Genomic DNA, 20,649 nt, shown 5'->3' on the forward strand with positions numbered 1-20,649 from the left:
AAGAAAAAAAATCTAAGAGATCAAAACGAGAGTGGTAGTAAAGGAGAGCATGGAGGAAAGATAATTATCAAAGGAGAAAACCAACAATGTCATTCTCAGTGAGGATAGCTTTCCAAAAGAGCAAGAAATAGATTTAGTTCCTCCTTTTTGTCCCCCTTTTCCTTTTCCCTTTTCTTACTGCTCTGGAGGGTTTGTTCTTAATATTAAATTCCCTTTATTTCCTTTCTATTAAAATATTTCCTCTAAATATCCTTAGACAGTGGAAAGGTCAGTATTTTTTTTTTTTAAATTTAGGGTAACCTCCTCGTTTTTAGAAATTCAAGTTTACTTGGAAATCAATTTGTTATGTCTTATGCATTTGCATAACCTAGATATGATTAAAAGATTCTTACTATATTTTCTCTTTAAAATTTTATACATGTATATATGCATTTATGTAAAATAAACAATCTTAACAGCTCTCTGACCACACCAGACTTTGTAAGCTGCCGAGATATCTTTAGGAGGCCAGGTATACTTTTTAAAACAATCAGTTATATCTAGCTATCAAATTTACTACCATTAAAATGATGGATCAAAATAATAAGTCCTGTGGCCTGAAACCTCTGTATTCCTCTTCATCTTCAATCCTATTTGTTACTTTTATGTTACCAAAAAGAAGATGTGTGTGACAACAGAATTGACTTCAGATGTCTCCTCATACTCAAGTCACATGAACTAGTCTAAACAATAGAAAGCAGATAGGCACAGGTTAAATCTTGTACTCTGTCAATAAGGAGGGAAAGGTGAACTTAAGTATAAAAAACAAAATGAGCATAAAAGCAAGATAGATGCCTTGTTCCACTAACTTTGTCTATCATGGTGTCACTGCCTCTTAAAAATTATTTGATAGAGTGAATGAATGATATTGAGTGATGATATAAAAGGGAAAAACAATGTGCATGGAAAAGGCTACATGGGAAGAAGAGAAAATAAAGAAGAGAGGAAGAGATAGGGAGAACTGTTTTAAACTTTGTTTTCTCTAGTATCTTCTAGTTGTTGGCTAGTTGTTAAACACCACTGTTATAATAATAAAGAATCCAATTTACCTCCTGAATCCAGCCACTCTCTTTTGACTGACTGAAAATGCGTTCAACAGTTTCTTTGACTTGTTCATCTTCAACTTCTTCAGTCTTTGCAATAGAGCAACATTCTTGGTACAACTTGTATTTGAAATGTTTCAGTTGGTGGTAAATCCTGGTACGATCAGCACAAACTTTGCCAACCTTTAAAACCTACATTATGAGAGAAATGAGTTATCTGACTAGTGACAACATTATATAACCTGCTTTACTTACTTGGTATATATTTATATACTTTGATATTGTAATTTACTTTGATAATAACTACAATCATGAAAGATGGTTGGTTAATCTTGACATGGTTATTAAAACTATTATTTTAGCTATTAATGTTACATGATGCGTATTCAATAAAAAAAATGCCTGGGCTCTAAGAATTTTCCCTATCAAACACAAATCGAAATAAACGATTATGCTATTACTAAGTTGTGGGTTGCTGCTGTTGTGGTTTTTTAATTCTTTGGCACTTCTCATGGATTTTCCAATGGATTTATCAATGGATTTTCCAAATAGGTAAAATTTTATTTATTTTAACTTTAGGCTAAATTGGTATTTTATTAAAAATTTTTTTTGTCCTGTATAACTTTTTGTTGCTATGCAAATTATTTGAACGATCTGTGATTTCTTCACTATCAGGTGAAAGTGAAGGAAATTCTCCTATTAATACATATTACAGTAGAAGAGAGCTGTTAGGGAACTTCTGGGGGCCCAGAAAAGCAAAATAACTTGTTAAATGATTTGAGTGTTAGGAATGGTCAGATCCCATATTTCCAATGGAAACACTTCCCTTGAAGCCACATTTCTTTCTATTTTAAAAAGTTAGCCAAATTTTATTTTATTGTGTTATAGTATTTTATAGCTAGCTGGAAATTAAGGAAATTATATATACTTAATGAGCATATATATTTTTCAAAAGAGATCTGTGATTGCATCTATGGAGCTAAAGGTAGGGTCCACTACTTTGGGGTATGAGGCATTGAAAGGTTAAATAACTTGCCCAACGTGACAAATATAGCATGTGTCTGGAGCTAGCATTTGAACCAAAGTCTTCCTAACTCTGAGGGAAATTCTATTATTACTTTATGTTTACTTTCTATAAAATACAAATAGCAGAGTCCTTAAAAGTTACACTCAGAACTAAACATATTACATGAGGTCTGATAATGCAGGGTATAACAGAACTACCAACTAGAAATTATATCTTTTTAGATGAAAATTATGCCAAAATCATGCTGCTTTTTTGTTTTTGCTTTGCCATTCACCTCATAGCACTGACTCAAACTAAACTTTCAATCACTAAAATCCCCACATCTCTATTAGATAAACTGCTATTTAATCATGCTTTTAATCAAAGGTAAATTTTACTTTTATGTCTATTAGATTTCATCCTATCTAACTCTAGCTTCCCAAGATATTTTTGGACCCTAATTTTTTCACTTGTACATTAACTACCATATTCAACTTTACATAATCAGTACATTTAATAAACATGCCATTTATACCTTTATTAAAGTCATTAAAAATTGTTAACAGTACCAGTACAAAAAACAGAAACCTGTTTTAAAAGGTCCTGCAAGATTGATATCAAATCTTTAATGATTACTATGAATTCAGTCATTCCAACAATTCTAATTCTATTCAACTGTATGGTGATATACATATACACACACACATAACTGTATGGTCACATTTATTCCATCCTTTTCCATAAGAATAGCATGAGATCATTAATTAAATGTTTTGTTAAAATAAAGGTAAGCTAGATCTATACAACATCTTCATGATCTAAGAGATAAGTAACCCTTCAAAAGAGGAATTAAGATTAGTTTGGAATGACTTGTTTCTTATGAAGCTGTACTGGGTTTTTGTACATACCATTTCCTTTTCTAGATGTCCACTAAGCAAACTGTTGATAATAATTTATTAATCATTTACCATGTGCCAGGTACTTTACCAATAATAGGGATATAAAAAGGAAAAAAAATGCAAATAACCATGTACATATATGGTATATTTGGTATAAATAGAAAGTAATTGCAGAAGGGAGGAACTAGCAGGGAAAAGAGAGAAATACCTCTTGTAGTGGTAGGACTTGAGCTGAATCTTTAAAAAAATGAGGGGGAAGAAAAACAAAATTTATGTCCAGATATACATGGCCAAACAAAAGAAATTTCCACATTCGCTTTGTTCAAAAATATCTATGCTTCAATATGCACTCTAAGTACATAATCTATCAGGAAGTGAATGTTTCATTACATGTCCTCTAGACTCATAATTGGTCACTGATCTAACTCTTTAGGGGCTGTCTTTACAATGTTGTTATTCTATAAATTGTCCTAGCTCTGCTTACATTAATCAGATTCAGTTCATATCAAGCTTTCCAGGTTTTTTTGAAATTGTCTTCACTATTTCTTATGAAAACAACTGTATTCTAATACGCTCTTAATAAAGCAAACAAACAAACTAACAAACAGCACTTTATTGGTGGTCATTTCCTTAATTCCTTGATACTACAAAAACAGAAGCTAGAAACATTTTTGTACATATGGGTCCTTTTCCTATGTTTAGTTTCTTTGGGATGTAGGTGAGTGGTATTGCTGGGCTTTTAAAGCGCGTACACAATTTAGTAACTTTTTATGCTTTATTCCAAATTACTAAAGAGTAATTTGGACAGAATAATTTCAGTTGAATGATGAAGTCTTATGCTATATTTTAGAATTTTGTAAGGAATTAAGATGCAGGTCACTGGATTATATTTTTAGACTCTGTTGCTATTGGGGAAGGTCTGAAAACTTGTTCTTTCTCAGTCCTACAGATCTATTATGTATCAGTTCTCAGTCCTACTGAATGGAAGAATTCATTCAATATAATCTTTTAAATATGGTTATTGGTTGCTTATCCATCAATATTCTTAGTACCTTGGGCATACAATTCTTTTGTGTCATGTGATCTGAATTCATCAATTGTAGCTAAGTATCTCTTACTATGTCTTTATTAATATCAACTCCTTATATGCTTTTAAAAAATTCTGTTCTTTTTGTTTCAAAGGTTTTTCCCTGTGACATAAGAGAATTATGATTAAAAAAGGTGAGAAAATAATAACAGTTCATTTCTATCTATAATGAGCATTTTTTTCAATCCCTCATCAATTGTGCAAAGATTTTCCTTGAAATTCAGCTAAAAATTTTCCATTTTCATGCTGAATTTTACATTTTTAACAAATGAATTCAAATTCTACTGAAACATTTGAAATCAATTATTTATTAAACACCAATTGAGCTAAGCATTGTGTTAGGTGCCAGGGACAAATATAAGTGAAACAATTCTTTCTTGCAAAGAGCTTATATTGTAATGAGGGAAACACTGTACATATACATATGGATAGGCAAAAAAGATAAACAGAGTAAATACACAATAGTTAACATAAGATAGTTTGAGAATACTAGAAATTGCAGAGAAGGCAAAAAATAGCCCTTGAACTACATCTTGGGGGGAGAAGAATTCTATGAGACAGAATGAGGAAGAAATACATTCTAAATATGACTGAAGGTATAATATTATAAGAAACAGAAAGAGGTCCAGTTTGATGGATCACAAGGTGTTCAATGAATCTAGAAGATGAATCAAGACAAGGTTGTGAAGGGGCTTTAAAATATAAACAGATGGGATTATATTTGATTTTATAAGCAATAATAAACAATTGTAATTGACTAAAAGAGTAACATGGTGACACCTATACTAAGGCAGTATTATGGGTGATGCACTGAACTACAGAGGGGCAGGCAAAAGATAATTAGAAAAAGGCTACTGCAGTAACCTAAGTGAGAGGACATTTTTAACTAGTTGTTTTGGAGACATCTCAAATTCAGTTTGCCTAAAGCAAAACTCATATCCTATCTAGAAACTCTTATTCTAAACTTCCCTATTTCTGTCAAAAACACCACAAATCTTCCATTCTTTTGTATTCATTGGTTTTGACTAATAAATCTAATTGCCAAATCCTACTTTTTCTACTTCAAAAAACATATCTTGCATCTGACTCCATCTCTATACTTACACAAGTTGCTACCTCAGCTCCCATCTTTATTTCCAATAGACAATGACACAGGATTGAGGTTTATGGGAGATTCTATGACTAGATATGTAGATCTGGGAGTCAACATAATAGGCAAGATGACTAACTCCCTGGAATGTGATAGGATCCCCAATAAAGAGTGAGTAGATAAGGAAGAGGTGGGATTTTAGACAGAAGATAGGAGGATAGTAACAGTGAGAGAGTATTATCTGGATGACAAATCAGCAAAGAAAACAGGAAAGGATTGGTTGAATAGGTAGCAGAACCAGAAGAGAGAATAACAGGAGTGTGCTGCAAATATTTTAATGAATAGATGAGGAAAAAATATACATGACAAACTTATAAAGTTTTAAAAATCCTATTTCATTTTTTTTTCATACAGCAAAAATCCATCTTCTCTCCCTCTTCCCACTGAACCTCAATTGGGAATGAATGAAAAACAAAATTCTTGTTATAACCATGTATAGTTGAACAAACAAAATTTCCACATTGGCCATATCCGAGAACATCATGTCCCAGTCTGTATTATGAATCCTTCACTTCTCTAAAGGGGTGGATACGTGGGTAATATCATTAGTCCTTTGGGGTTGGTAATTACACTGATCAGTCCCTAATTCTTTCAAATTTGTTTGTCTCTACTATATTATTGGCACTATATAAATTATTCTTCTGGTTCTGTCCAATTCATTCTGCATCAATTCATTCATCTTCCCAATTTTCTTTGAAACCATTCCTTTCAATATTTCTTAAAATATGGAAGTATTCTATCATATAACATAATTTGTTCATCCCTTTCACAATCTACTCATATTTTAATTCTTTGCCACTTTGAAAAAATTATCATTTTATACATCTTTAAGAGTTTGTTTTGTTTAGGATTAATGTGTATCTTAATCTATCTCCACCCCCCCTCCCCCACCAAATTCCCCTTTCTCTGATTTCCCAGTTAAATGAAATGCATTTTTCTGTCCAACTATGTATTTATGTATGTTTTTCCTTCCTTGACCAATTCAAGTGATAATAAGGTTCAAGTATCAGCTCCTCTTTCCATCCTCCTAATGTATAGAGATATCTACTTGCATACTTGATTATGTAAGACAATTTCCCCTAGTCTTTATTTCCCTTCCCATCCTCCTATGGTATTCCTTTTCCTCTTTCTTTTCATTTTTCTCTTAATATCACTGAGACAAAACAGGATTCCTCCTAGGTTTTGTCAATTAGATTTCCTCTATGCTCTCTGATAGGGACAGCTAGGTGGCACAGTGGATAGAGTGCCAGGCCTGGAGTCACAAAGACTCATCTTTATTAAGTTTATATCTGGTGTAAGACACTAGTTGTGTGACTCTGGGCAAGTCATTTAACTCAGTTTGCCTCGGTTTCCTCATCTGTATGAGTTATAGAAGGAGATGGCAAACCACTCCAGTATCTTTGCCAAGAAAACCCCAAATGGGTCACAAAGAATCAAACTCACCTGAAATGATCAACAACAATGATGTCCCCTGATCCTGATCCTGACAAGATGCAGAGGGGACAAAAGTATCTACTATCATCTCTTTATATTTGAATGTAAACAGTTTATCTTTGTCCTTTATTGTCATTCATTCATGGTTACTTTTTTTATGTTCAAGTACTGTGTTTTAATTTCAAGTTTCTAAACAGCTTTTGTCTTTTCACCAACTAATGACTGAAAACCTTCTATTTTATTAAAGCTTCATTCCTCCCCTAAATCTCCCCAGATTATTTAGATGGTGTAGTGGATAGTGCACCAAATCTGATATTAAAACTTTTACCAGCTGTGTAAATCTAGGCAAGTCTTTTAATCTTCTTTGCCTCAGTTTCCTCAATTACATAATAAGCTGAAAAAGGAAATGGCAAACCATTCCAGTATTTTTCCCAAGAAAATCCCAAATTGGGTCATGAAGAAATGGACAGGAACTAAAGGACTGAACAACAACTGGACTATATTCAGTTTTGCTGGGTAAGTAGTTCTTGGCTGTAAGTTTGTATCTTTTGCCTATATCATATTCCAAGGTCTTTGATCCTTCATACTGCTGGACACTAAATACTGTATTATCCTAAATCATGTGTGGCTTGTTGGTAACTCAATTCTTCCCTTATGGCTGATTTCAGTATTTTTTTTTTTTAACCTGGGACTTCTAGAATTTGTTTATAATGTTCCTGAGAATTTTAATTCCCCCCCCCCCCCAAGGAGTGATCAGTGTGTTCTATTTTTATTTTGTCCTCCAAGAGATCTGGACAGCTTTTTAAAAGATTTCTAGGTTTTTTCTTTTCTTTTTTTGGTCATAGCATTCAAGTTGTCTTATGAGAATTTTTTTTTTATTTGATTTTCAGATCAGCTGTTTATGCTATGAGATATCATATAAATTTCTTATACTTTTTTCAGTTTTTTGACTTAAAAATATTTCTTATTGTTTCATTGGCTTCTTTTGGTCCAATTTAATTTTCAGGAGTTTTGTGCCTTTTGTGCATTCTTCCATCGTTCTCATTTCTTTTTTTTTCTCTCCAGCATTATCATTTTTCTTAGAAAAAAAAATATAAATTCTTTTTCTAAGCTCTTACATTATTTTTTTTTCCAGGAATTTGTGTTCAAATTGTGTTTTTCTTTGAAGGTTTCCTTGTAAAAGTTTTGGACTCATTGTTTTCTTGATTTGCATCTTGAACATTTTTGTCACTATAACACTTTTAATAGTGGCATTTTTGTTTGCTTATTTAGACTTCCAGCTTACTTTCTGACTTTAGACTTGCTTTTAGGTTCAGTGTCTGTGTCCTTCTGTAGGGAAGGTCTGGACTGGCCATCTGGCTTCTTTGGGGTATTGAGTGTTGCTTTTTATCCCAGGCTCTTGGGAATAATTTAAGGCTGGGGACCTGTAAGATTTTAGTACTCCAGTTGAGTGCTGTACGTTCCTCTTCTAGGTTTATGTCTAAACAATAGTAGACTCCCTATTATCAGCTGAGGAGATATGCTGGTTCAGAGTGACAGAATTGCAACCTTTTTGGCTTGGTTATTGGTGAGGTTATTCTTTTGCAGGTTGCATACTGGGCTAGAAACTGGAACTGAGACCCTCCTCTGCTACCGAGATCTGAAAGATACAGCAACTGTTAGCTTCTTAACTTTATCCTTTCTGGATAAACTGAATCAGGCCATCAACCACTTCTTACCCAGGACTACCACTCTTCAGCCTCCTCAGTCTGCCCTGGATATGTGACCCAGAAATATGCAGTAGGTGAAAAAGTTTCCATTTGTTATCTGTTCTCCTACCTTGTACTTGGTACCCTGATATGAGTCTGGGACTTCCTCTCACCCTAGAATACAAGATTTTTTGAGTACTAGAAAATACTCCATATGGCTCTTCATCCTGGCTAGTTCCTGATGCCACTGTCTGAGGACCTTATAGATTGTCTCCCTGGGCTACCTCCTTCGTTGGAAAAAAAAATGACTCACTGTGACTTAAAAAAATCAAAACAATTCACAATTTTCTAGTTTTGTTTGAAAAATTATTGGTTTTTTGGGGGGAGGAAGTGGGTGGAGAGGGGAAAGAAGTTTGTTGTAATGTTTCTTGATATTTTAAGGTCTTGACTTTGCCTTCTTCACACTTTTGGCTTAATTTGCATTAATTAACATTTTTCACATCACTTTAAAAAATATAGACAACCAACAAAACAAAAAATCAGTCCTGATTTGTAGTGATTGGTTTTCTAAGGTGTAAATGCTAATATTGAAAATTTAAAAATCCACACATTTAAAAGCTAACTCCAACAACCCTTGGAGAGGAGAAGGGTCATGAAAGGCCAGAGGAGAGAGTAAATTGGAAAAAAAGCTAAGTGGAAAGAGAGGGAAAAGAAAAAGCATTTATATAGCATCAGTTTTATGCTAGGAACTATGCTAAGTGCTTTACAAATATTATTTCATTCGAACATAGGTAGTTTACAATGCAAAATGAAGTCAAGGAAGATGAAGTTGCAAAAAGATTACAAAATATTTGGATTAAGTTGTTTCATTTGAGTGATGAGATTAGGTAGATTGAAAAGGTTTGAGAAGTCAATGACAGGAACTGGAGACAAAAAGCATAGACAATATTATCTGTGAATTTGCCTGATGAAATAAAGATGTAGCTTCAGAGTTTTGGAGGGTCTAATGAAAGTTTTTAAGGATGGGAAGCCAATAAATAAATGGTTGAAGGATATGAACAGGCAGTTTTCAAAGGAATAAATGTAGCTATCAACAACTATACAAAAGTGTTTTAAATCAGTAATAATTAGAAAAATGCAATTGAAAGAAACCTCTAATTTCAAATTCACTCTGAAGTGAATTGGCAAAGATGATGAATGAGAAAAGTGATAAATGTTGGAGAAACTGGGGAGGCTGTTACAAGTGATCAAGCCATTTGCAAAATAATTGAAACTATGCAATGAAAGTTACTAAACTGTGTATATATCTTTAATCAACTATATCTTCCCAAATTAAAGAAAAGCCTATATGTACAAAATATCTTGGTAGCTTTTTTTTTGTGGTAGCCAAAAATTATAAACTAGGGGAAAATCTTTCTCTATGGAAATGGCTAAATAAAATGTAGCCTACAGAATGGAATGGACTATTGTGGTAACATAAAAAAATTATAAAAAGGACAGTTTCGGGGAAAACTAGAAAGACTTCTATGAACTGATAGAGAGCACAAATAAAAGAATAATTTCTATGATGAAAACATAATAGAGAAAAACAACTCTGAATAACTTTAGAGCTTTGACAAATGCAATGATAAAGTCTAAGTCCCCAAATCACGAATCTATTTCTCTCTTCAAAACACTACTTAAATCACTTCCTGACAGACTAGCAAATATGATCACTCAAAAAGGAGCATGGGCCCTGGTCATGGTTCCAGGACTAAGGGGAGCAAGGATTGTCCTATGTAAAGACCAGAGCACTGCTTTACAGGAACAGGTCTGTTATATTACTTTTATTAGAAGTGAATGGGGAGTACTTAGTAAAAAAGAAATTTGCTAAGAATATAGGATTTAAAATATGGCATTTGTATTTTTCTATTTTTGCTTTGATAAGATGTGATGTGTAATAAAATAATTTTTTAAGAGGATAGGGGAAAATTGTGGAATGTTTTTAGAAAATAAGGAAACAATTTTAAACAGGTTAGAAAAGTCCATTTCTAAATTTTTCAAGCAGATGAAGTGAGAATTTTTAGTTTTCTTTTTAAACATCATTTTTGGGGAATTTTTTTTTTTGAGAAAAACACATAATGGAAACATTTCCAAATATTCACTTCCAAATATTTCCCCAAAGCATGCATTTCTATCAAAAAGCAGTTCCTTCCTCACTCATTTTTGTTGTTGTAGTTCAATCTTGGCTAATCCTACATGAACTCGGTATCTTTGCCAAAAGAAAAAACCCAATTAGGATCAAGAAAAGTCAGGGATTACTGGAAAATGACTGAAATTATATACAGCTTACATAAGGGACCAACTTTCTTATGAATTCTCTTCTGTAATAATGGCAACAACAAAGGCACACAAAAATTCTGAAGAAAATAGCATCTTAAAAAACAGAATGAGTCTAATGGAAAAGGAGGAACAAAAACTCACTGAAGAAATGAACTCCTTAAAAAGCATAACTGACTAAATGGAAAAAGGAGTACAAAAGCTTAATAAAGAAAATCCTTAAAAATTAGAACTGAGCAAGTGGAAACTACTCCATGAGATTTCAAGAAACAATAAAACAAAGACAAAATAATGAAAATAAAAATAGAATAGACTGTGAGATATCTTATTGGAAATAGACTTGGATAATAGATTGAGGAGAGATAATTTTAAGAATTATTGAATTATCTGACAGTAATGATAAAAAAAAACTTGAACATTATAATTCAAAAATTATAAAGAAAAACTACCCTTATATATTAGATCTAAAAGGTAATTAAAAGAATCCATTGATCTATTTCTGAAAGAAATTCTAAAATAAAAACTCCCAGGAATATTATAATCAAATTCCAGAGCTATCAGGTCAAGGAGAAAATATCGTTAATAGCTAGAAAGAAACAATTCAAATAATATGGAGCAAGGACCTCACAAGATGGTGCTAAATCGCATAAGATTTAGCAGCTTCTATGTTCAAGGAACTGGTATGATAATCCAGAAGGCAATGTAGTTTTCCTGATTATTTTAATTAGATATAGTTTTGCCTTGTTTTTTTTGAGATCATATTGCTATTCCTATGTTTTTAATTTCAGTTGAAGCACAATAGATTCTACTCTATCCCTATATTATACCTGTATTTATTTCAATGCATTGTTGGATTCTAGTTTCTAATCCATTCCGCTATGCATTTATGGGTTGTTCATCCCATTCACATTCAATTATGAAGATTAAAAAATTGTGATTGTAAATAATTATGAATTTCTCTTCATCCTATTTTCTTCTGTTTGTCCTTCTATCTTGAAAAATAAAAAAAATTATCCTCCTCTCCTAAAAAATTTGTTTTGATCACTGCCTCCCTAAATCTACTCTCACTTTAGTAATTCCCCATATCTTATCACCTTCCCCTACTACTTTCCTATTGGGTAAAACAGATTTCTATACTATACTGAATGTGTGTGTGTGTGTGTGTGTGTGTATACACCCACCTCTATCTTTTCTTCCCCCTTTGAACCAATTCTGATGGAATTGAGTTTTAAGCATTGCCAACTCCTCCCCCACTCATTTCCCCTCCATGATATAAATTCTTCCTCATGATAAAAATTGCTATCCACATGCAGAGACAGAGTTCATCTGAGTACAAACTGAAGTGCAATTTTCTCATTTTATTTTTTGCAATATGGTTAATATGAAAATATGATGTGCATGATTTCACAAGTACAAATGATAGTATATTGTTTGTCTTCCCAGTGGTGGGGGAGGAGAGGGAGGAAAGGAGGAAAATCTGGAACTCAAAATTTAAAAAATAATGTTAAAAAACCCACCAACAGCTATTTATAATTAATCAAATGATTCGGGATATGGCACTATACAGTTTTTGGTTTTTTTGTCTGATTCTGAGAAGTTAATTGCTCTACTATGATACTATTATGTTCTCTCCTTTACATTTAACAAAAAATAAATAAATAGAAAAAAACAATTGTAAAATATACAGAATCACTGATGATTATTGAATGGAAATAGAATAGAGTTTACTTACATATTTATCAGCTGTTCAAGGCACCTTTACAAGTAATTTACAAATAATTAGATTTTAGGACTTAAAACCTCACACAAATCTAAAAAGCAGAAATATTATATGTAATCTTTACTAACTACTATGTAATAAAAATTATATTAAAGGGACACTTAAAAAGTATTAAAATCAATTGAAAACTAAATAACAATTTTCTTTCTTTCTTTCTTTCTTTTTTTTTGCTGAGGCAATTGGGGTTAAGTGACTTGCCCAGGGTTACACAGCTAGGAAATGTTAAGTGTCTGAGACCAGATTTGAACTCAGGTCCTCCTGACTTCAGGGCTGATGCTCTATCCATAAATAACTTAATCTTAAAGAATTGTTGGCTCAAAGAAGGATATATTTGGAATAGAGAATGAGACAAATATAATGTGGCATAGGGCATAAGACAATGGGCTTGGAGTCCAGAAGACCAGGATTCAAAGCCTCTGACAATCACTATTTGGGAAATTACTTAACCTTTGTTGGCTTCAGTTTTCTCCTTTATAAAATAGGGATGATAATAATAGAAACTACCACTCAGAGTTATTGTGAGGATCAAATGGGATAATTATAATGCTCTTAGCACAGTGCCTGGATCATGTAAACACTGAATAAATGTTAGTTGCTATTATTACACACACATATGCACAAACATACATACACAACCAATAAAAGAATTTATTTTGCTTGACTATGAATATTTGTTATAAAGAATTTGTTTTTTCTTTTCTTTTTCAGTGATGTGGAAGGTGAGGAGAAGAGAAAATAGATTTTTGTTCATTGAAAAAACTATTTAAAAATAGATAAGTGAAGAAGAATGTAGATGCTATAGGCATAGAATGCTGCAGTGAACTTTCAAATTAGTTACTGCTTTATTAGTTTTGCATAACTGCTTTGTTTTGTTAGAAGAGAATTTTCACAGAAAGGGAATAATCTATAAATATTTGTATTAACAAAACTTTAAAAAACATTAATAATCATATGAAATATTACTCCAAATTATTAAAAGAGAAACGCAAATAAAAACAATTGAGGTTTCACTTCACATGAAGCAAACTGAGAAAGATAGCAAAAGAAGGGTTTAAGAAGGGTTATGGAGAGACAGTCAAATCAATACTGGTTGATGGAGTTTTGAAGTGGTCTAATTATACTGGAAAGCAATGTTGACCGTGATTAAAAACGTTTACACTCTTATATCCATGCTCTAATAGTCTTAGGCATGTTTTCTTAAAGAAGTGGAAACAAAAGAAAAAATTAATATGTAACAAAATAAATATAGCAGTATTTTTTTAAAGTGGCAAAGAACTACAAACCAAATAAATACCTACCTATGAGAGAATGAATATAAAGACTGTGGTACTTTACTATAAAAAAAACAACAAATAGGATGATATGCCTCAATATGCATAAAGTATAAGCGGTACTTTGAAAACAAGATATACAATGACGATGTTTTAAATTTAAAGAACAAAAACACAAGGAAAAATAATGTTGTGTAATGATGAATAAGTAAAGGATCTGAAAATGCACCTGGTTTCCTTCTTTTCAGAGGAAGGTAACTATGGATATTTTGCTTAGCTTTCCTGGCCTGCCTTTTTTTTTTCTTTTAATGTTTTTGTCATAAGGGATAGATCTTTGAGTTGGGGAAAGATATAGAAACAAAATATATAAAAATATCAATATATTTTTAAATGCCACCTTTATCTTGAAGGGGTATATTCAATGTCTCTTAATTTTCAAAAATCTATTAGATCATAAGCTACTGACAGCCACTTTTCATCAGAGAAAAGGTCAGCAACCTAAGCAAATATCTTTTAGTGTGTGTGTGTGAAAGAAATATGTATAGCACATCCTTAAGTTCAGTAGTTCTTTTAAATACACTCCCAGGAGACAAACAGAAACTGTTTGTGTGCAGAAAATGTTGGCATATATAATATTTCCTGATGAAGGTTTTTGGAGTTGTTTTTGTTTATCTGCTTTGGTAGCATTTACCAAATAAATACTTCAGGGTAAAGTAATTGCATTCTCTGCCCTCCCCTCCACCCCTTCCAATATTTGAGTCTAGATTCAAAAAGTCTTTTTGAAATTTATTGCCTCTCTTTTTGTATCTTTTTTTTTTTTTAAAAAAAACACCTTTTATTCTTCTTATAGCTTTGTTTCATGATTTAAGGATTCAGTTAATTTTCTAAATGTTGAAACCAAACACCTAAATCTTTTAAATTCACAATTAATCTGTGATTGCACTGATTTGGAAATTCCTCCCAGCATTAACAAATAACTTTTATTAAGTAATACTTATGCCAAACATTTCCACTAGGTGCTAGAGATACAAAGGAAGAGATGAAACTACCTGTACCCAAAGAGCTTGTGTTCTTGGAGAGGGGGGATAAGCCATATGTAGAGCATATATACATGGTAATAAGAAAAGGGAGGGTACTAGAAGTTAGGAGGGAACAGTAAAGACTGTATAGAAGGTGATGCTTGAGTTGTCTTGAAAGAAACAAAAGAATCTTGAAGACAGAATTAAGGAGTGTTTTCCAAGGATAGAGGTGAAAAGGCACAGAGATGGAAGACAAAAAATGTCATATGGTAATTGGGTGAACAGTTTGGCTGAACTTTACTGGGCAGGACAGGGGGAAGCGCTTAATAAAGGTAGGATAGTAGGGAAAGGATCATATTTTGATGGGTTTTTAATGCCAAACAAAGAAATTTATTTTATTGTGGAGATAGTTTATCACTAAAGCTTACTGGATAAAGTTTTAGTAGCAGAATGGTACTTCTCACTTAAATAGCTCTACATGGAGGATTGATTGGAGAAGGGAGAGAGATTTGAGGCAAGAAGACTAATTAGGAAGTTATTGAAGTAGTCTAGATCAGGAATGATGAAGTTGTTTGGTAATAGCTGTATTAATAAAGACAAGGGGAAAGATGCAAGATGCTGTGAAGATAGGAATAAGATGTTTTTTTTTGACAATTTATTGGATATGTGTGGTAAATAAAAGTAGAGTAAAGGATGACTCCAACATTGTAAATTTGAATTAATTAAAGTATATCATGACAGATATAGGGGAAATAAAATGAGGGGTGAGTTTTGGGGGAAAATATTAAAATTGTGTGATACAGACTACAACTAATCCATCTTTATATATCTTCTGCAACTTGCTATCCTACTGAAAAGGAAAAGGTGGGAGGAAACATTAATTTTATTAATCATTGCTCTGTTCTCCAGAGCACTTATTAAAACCATGATTTGGAGAATAGGATCTGAGTATTGGGGGAAGAGAGGAATTTACCCAATGATGGGTATCTGGGTCATTGTTAGGTTCTAATTACCCTGAGGAGTTGATTCTTGTAGTACAAGGAAAAAGGTTGTTAATTTGTACAAAGCTGAGAGTGTGAGGTGATACTGGCAGAAGGTTGTGATGCCTTTGAAACAAGTCTCTCAAATGGTATTTCAGGTAGGGTGGGATATAATCCATCCTTCTATTCTTCCACTAGTTAGTTAGGAATTCTACAGTCATCTTAAAGAGACCACATTAGACTAGTTCTCAGAAGCACATAAGAATGGGGTACTTTTGCCCTTTCTATTGTCCCATCCATCCTATGTGTCTTTTCCTTTCTTTGATCTTCATCTTCCCTTTTCCCCAAATCTTTTGTTCACTTCCTGTTCTGAAATATAACATTACTGACTACTTTTTTTTTTTTTGGAGAGGCATTTGGGATTAAATGACTTGCCGGGGATCACACAGATATTAAGTATTAAGTATCTGAGCTGCATTTGAACTCAGGTCTTCCTGACTCCAGGGCCTGCATTCTATCCATTGTACCACCAACACTATTCTTAGAGTACTGTCCCATGTTCTTATATTAATCCTGTTAACTACTTTTGCTTCTATCTTCTATACACATTTTTAAAAATTAAAATTAATGAGTGACATCTGTGTGCATCCCTCTAATTTTAGAGTTCATCTAATCCAATTGAAGCTCAGAAAAGTCAAGTATTTCCCCAAGGTCACACCATAATTAGAATCAGAACTCAGAACTTTTGACTCCCATGTCTAGTCCTCTTTTAACTATGCTGTGCTACTTTATGTATTCAAACTTTTTGTAGCATGGACATTTAAAAAAGCATCAGTAGAAAAATGTAGGGCTAACTTGAAACATACGGACAACCTTTGTGAACCAGAGAAATCATTAATTTTAACTTAAATCCACAGCATTTGATTATGCTTTTTCTTAAGTTTTACAGTTTTTTGAACAGTTTTTGAATGAGTTTTTAAAAATATATTTTGTAAAGTTTTATGAATAGAAAATGGAAATAATTTTAATTTTATTTTGAATAAAGTATAGCCTTTTAAGAATCATAAATTTTGGAATTAAAAATCCATACTTCAAAATTTTAATAGGCCTGTGATTTCATCAGTGTGATTACTTCCTCCAACAATGCAAATTACAAACCATTCATTCTTTTTCAGTCTGTGCATATTTTTTGTGTGTTCTCCCAGAATTTCTCCATATATGATTTAGTCAACATGATGAAAGCATTGCTTTTATAACTTTTAACTTTTCTTCAGTACAAGTATAATAATCAGAATGCCCATTATTTATCCCTGGTTTTCAAAACATGACTGGCCTAATTGCTTTCCTCATCATATATTTATTACTTGGGTGAATTTTTTTTGCTCCACTTTTTATAACAAGTCATTACTAGGAATATGCTTCAGCTTACTTATGCCTACAAGTACCCTGTAGGTTACCCAAAATTTTGGGCCTTTAGAAACTGTTATGTTCCATAATTCATAACCATATACCTTCATATAAAGAATACAGATTTTTAAAAGACGTGTTTTTTTATCACCAGTAGAGACCATAGAAAATGTTGAAAATTTCCCAAATGCAGTCTGATCTACTCTAATTCTCCACTTCATTTCTTGGCTCTGCTCTAGTGCTTGACCAAGATACAAGATGCTGATGAATGAGCTGAATAGTGTCTACCCAGCTACACATAGTAGCCTGGGCAACACATTCTTAATTCATTTAATTCTAGTTTATCATATAGGAAAGTGTGGTGTGTGTGTGTGTGGTATGATGGATAAAAAGCTGGCCTTGAAATCAAAAAGATAAGAATTCAAGTCCTGCTTCTGATAAATAGGGACCTTAAGTATATTTCTTTATTACCCCAGGAAATTCTAAAACTGTCACTTCAACATTATATTAATTAGGCTTCTTTTGGAGAGGCAGTCAGTTTTATGTCTTCTAAAACAAAAGGAGGGGAAAAAAAGTCCCATTTCACTTATTTTTCCCAAAGCAGAATAATGAAAAAAGAACTGTTGGCTATGAATCAATTGCTTGTACTTGTCAACACTGAGCTTTCCAGGATGAGTCACTCTTTAGCTATTGACCTTTGTTTTTACAAGTGAATATATTTTTAAAATAAGATGTGTATTTACTTCAGTCCATCATATTTCTAACTTTATTCTCTCAGATAAAGCATGAGACAGGTTGCCTTGAAATAAATTCTTTTATAACGTAAAATTGAGCAGTCACCTGACTCTCTCACAAAAATATTTACTTAACTAGCTCCAAATCTAAAGATTCATTATAAAGTATCTAAGAATTCATAGTCAAACCAAGAATTGATATAATGGTCTTCATAACTGGGCTCTCTGCATCCAAGCAATCCTTTTATTCTTTCTCAGATGATTCCATATCTCACTCCCTGCTACTTCTCAAAAACTTTGCCAAGTTTTTTTTTTCTTTTCAATTCCGTCTCTATCTCAAAACCTATCCATATCACCTCCTATCCTCACTTCTTTTCCCTTAGTATCTATATTTCTTACATATCTCTCCTTTGTCAGCCATGATCTTGAAAAAAAACTATCTATCCTCATTGCTTTTCTCTCTTCTCAACTCTTTGGAATCTGGCTTCTGACATCATCACTCAATTGAAAATGCTCTCTCCAAAGTTAACAATGAGCTTTTAGCTATAATATCTGATTGTCTTTTTTCAGTCCTTATCGTTCTTGACCTCTCTGCTGCACTTGACACTGGTGACCTCTTTCTCCTTTCTGGACTTTTATGACACTTATTCTTTTGGTTCTTCTCCTATCTGTTGACTGCTCTTCAGGCTCCATTCTTGATTATCACCCAGACCATATCTTCTAATTATGGTATTCTCTAGGGCTTTCTCCTAGACTCCCAACTCTTAACTCTATACTGTTAATAACATCATTAGCTCCTATAGGTTTAATTAAAAAAAACTCTCTCCTTTTATTATTTATATACCTTGCTCCAGGCTCTCTTGTGAATTTTAATTCCACTCTATCAATAGCCTAGTGAGCATAACAAACATTGTGCTAGAGAGAGATATCTCAAACTTAATATGTCTAACACATAATCTCCACCCTCTACTCTAATCCATCCTTCTTTCATATTTCCCTGTTGAAGGTACCAGCATTCTTTCAGTGCTTCATATTTGTAACCTTGGTATTATCTTTAACGTTTTACTGTCCCTCACCCCACATATCTAATCATTTGTCAAATATTATTAATTTTCCCCACTATATCACTCATGTTCAGTCCCTTCTATTACCTTAGTTCACATGATCACTTCTTGCCTAGATAATTGCAAAAGCCACTTAATTTTAAGTCTTCTGCCCAAATCTCTCCCTACTTCAGTTCATCCTTTATACTGATGCCAAAGTGATTTTCCTCAATTGGAGATAACTATCAAAAAATTCCACTGATCTCCCTTTGTCTTTAGAGTTAAATATAAACATGTCTGTTTAGCTTTAATTTAAGCCCCTTACGATTATTTTCTAGCCTCATGGATCACTCTGTGATCCAGTCAAACTGACTTCTCCTTTGTTTATCTCTCATCACCATCATTTTTTTTTACAGGCTGTCTTCCATGACAGAAGTGCCCTTCTTAGATCTTCCTCAGAGAGTATCTTTCTTTAAGATGTTGTTCAAGTACAAGCTTCTACATGAAACCTTTCCTCTGATCCCCTTGTGAGTCTTCTCTTCCAAACTTGCTTCATATTTATTCCATTTATATCTGTCATATATGTATATACATTGTTATATTAGATTGCAAGTACCTTGTGTGAGTAAGGATTGTTTTAATCACTACATTCTAAGGGCTCAGCATAGTAAGGGTCACAGTAAATACTTAATAATTATAGATTGAAATTTATGTGTTTTGAGAAAGATGCTGACTTGCATTGATAGAAGGAGTCCCATCACTTTGGAGTTCTCTGTACCAATGACACAGGTCTAGTACCTTTCTCTGTGTAGAAACATATCTATGAAGATGGATTAACTCAACAAAATATCTATTCAGGGGCATGTCATAGTTTGGACAATATATATTTTTCACCCACTTTATTTGTAGATGGTGTTAGACCAATCTTTCATAGTGCTGTGAACTTTACTAAAAAACAAACAAACAAAAAAAAATTTTGGTCATATCTTCAGTAGGAAACTTTTTTCTGGCACTTTACATATATTATCTATAGCAATAGAAACGACTAGCAAACATCTAGTTCTTTTTCCACATACTTTGGAATTAATAGTAAATTTCTTAAAATCAATACATAACAGGTCCACTTAGGCCAAAAATCTCTGTTCTCAGTCAATTGTGTAACCATAAATATGTAACCTCTGCCATTATGAGATGTCATCTTCCACCATTTTATGCCAAGGAATTCTTGTCCATATATTTTAATAAATCATCCATTATATCCATATTTACCTAAAATGCTTTTTAAAAATATTTTGTGAGTCTCATTGTGGCATTTGAGACTTTATCTTTTGATGCTGGTACTAATTGGACTAATCCATTTCTTTTTTCTGGTTATACATGTCTGTGATGATGCCTTTTATACTACCTTAATAATATATCTTAAATAGCAGAGTCTATGTTTTTCATTTTATCCATTTCCCATTTTGAAGGGTTAATTAGTTGTTTATTCAGGCTATATTGGAGCTGTGGTAATAATGAGAAGATGTCTTCTCAGTTTTATTCTTTTTTCTTCTTTAGTATTTATTTTGATTTTTGCTCTAACTATAATCTGATTGTATAGTCAGCTGATTATAAAATGACCTCTGCAGTTGTAACAAATGACTAAGTATGTTAAAATATAATCGAATTCATGTTTTATGTTGTGTCTTGGTACTTTCTACAATCTCCACCTCTTCTTGAATCAAATATTCATAATGTATAGGTATATAAT

At 32.7% G+C, this 20,649-nt stretch overlaps 1 protein-coding gene and 1 long non-coding RNA gene across 6 annotated transcripts in view; one reads left to right on the top strand and one right to left on the bottom strand.

The window, feature by feature from the left end:
- CCDC82 (coiled-coil domain containing 82) overlaps nucleotides 1-20,649 on the bottom strand; it is an 80,513-nt gene that overhangs the window by 6,054 nt on the left and 53,810 nt on the right. For all 5 annotated transcript variants that reach the window (XM_003764296.4, XM_031961042.1, XM_023499490.2 and 2 more), the window contains one exon: nucleotides 1,089-1,274. In XM_003764296.4, coding sequence (XP_003764344.1) covers nucleotides 1,089-1,274 — 186 coding nt within the window. The remainder of the gene's footprint in view (nucleotides 1-1,088; nucleotides 1,275-20,649) is intronic.
- The window catches only part of LOC116422503, a 34,709-nt gene continuing 22,402 nt past the window's right edge, over nucleotides 8,343-20,649 (top strand). Inside the window, exon 1 of the long non-coding RNA XR_004233194.1 lies at nucleotides 8,343-8,437. This is a non-coding gene — a long non-coding RNA (uncharacterized LOC116422503). The remainder of the gene's footprint in view (nucleotides 8,438-20,649) is intronic.

The sequence above is a fragment of the Sarcophilus harrisii genome, chromosome 3, assembly GCF_902635505.1.
Source record: "Sarcophilus harrisii chromosome 3, mSarHar1.11, whole genome shotgun sequence".
Taxonomy (NCBI): domain Eukaryota; kingdom Metazoa; phylum Chordata; class Mammalia; order Dasyuromorphia; family Dasyuridae; genus Sarcophilus; species Sarcophilus harrisii.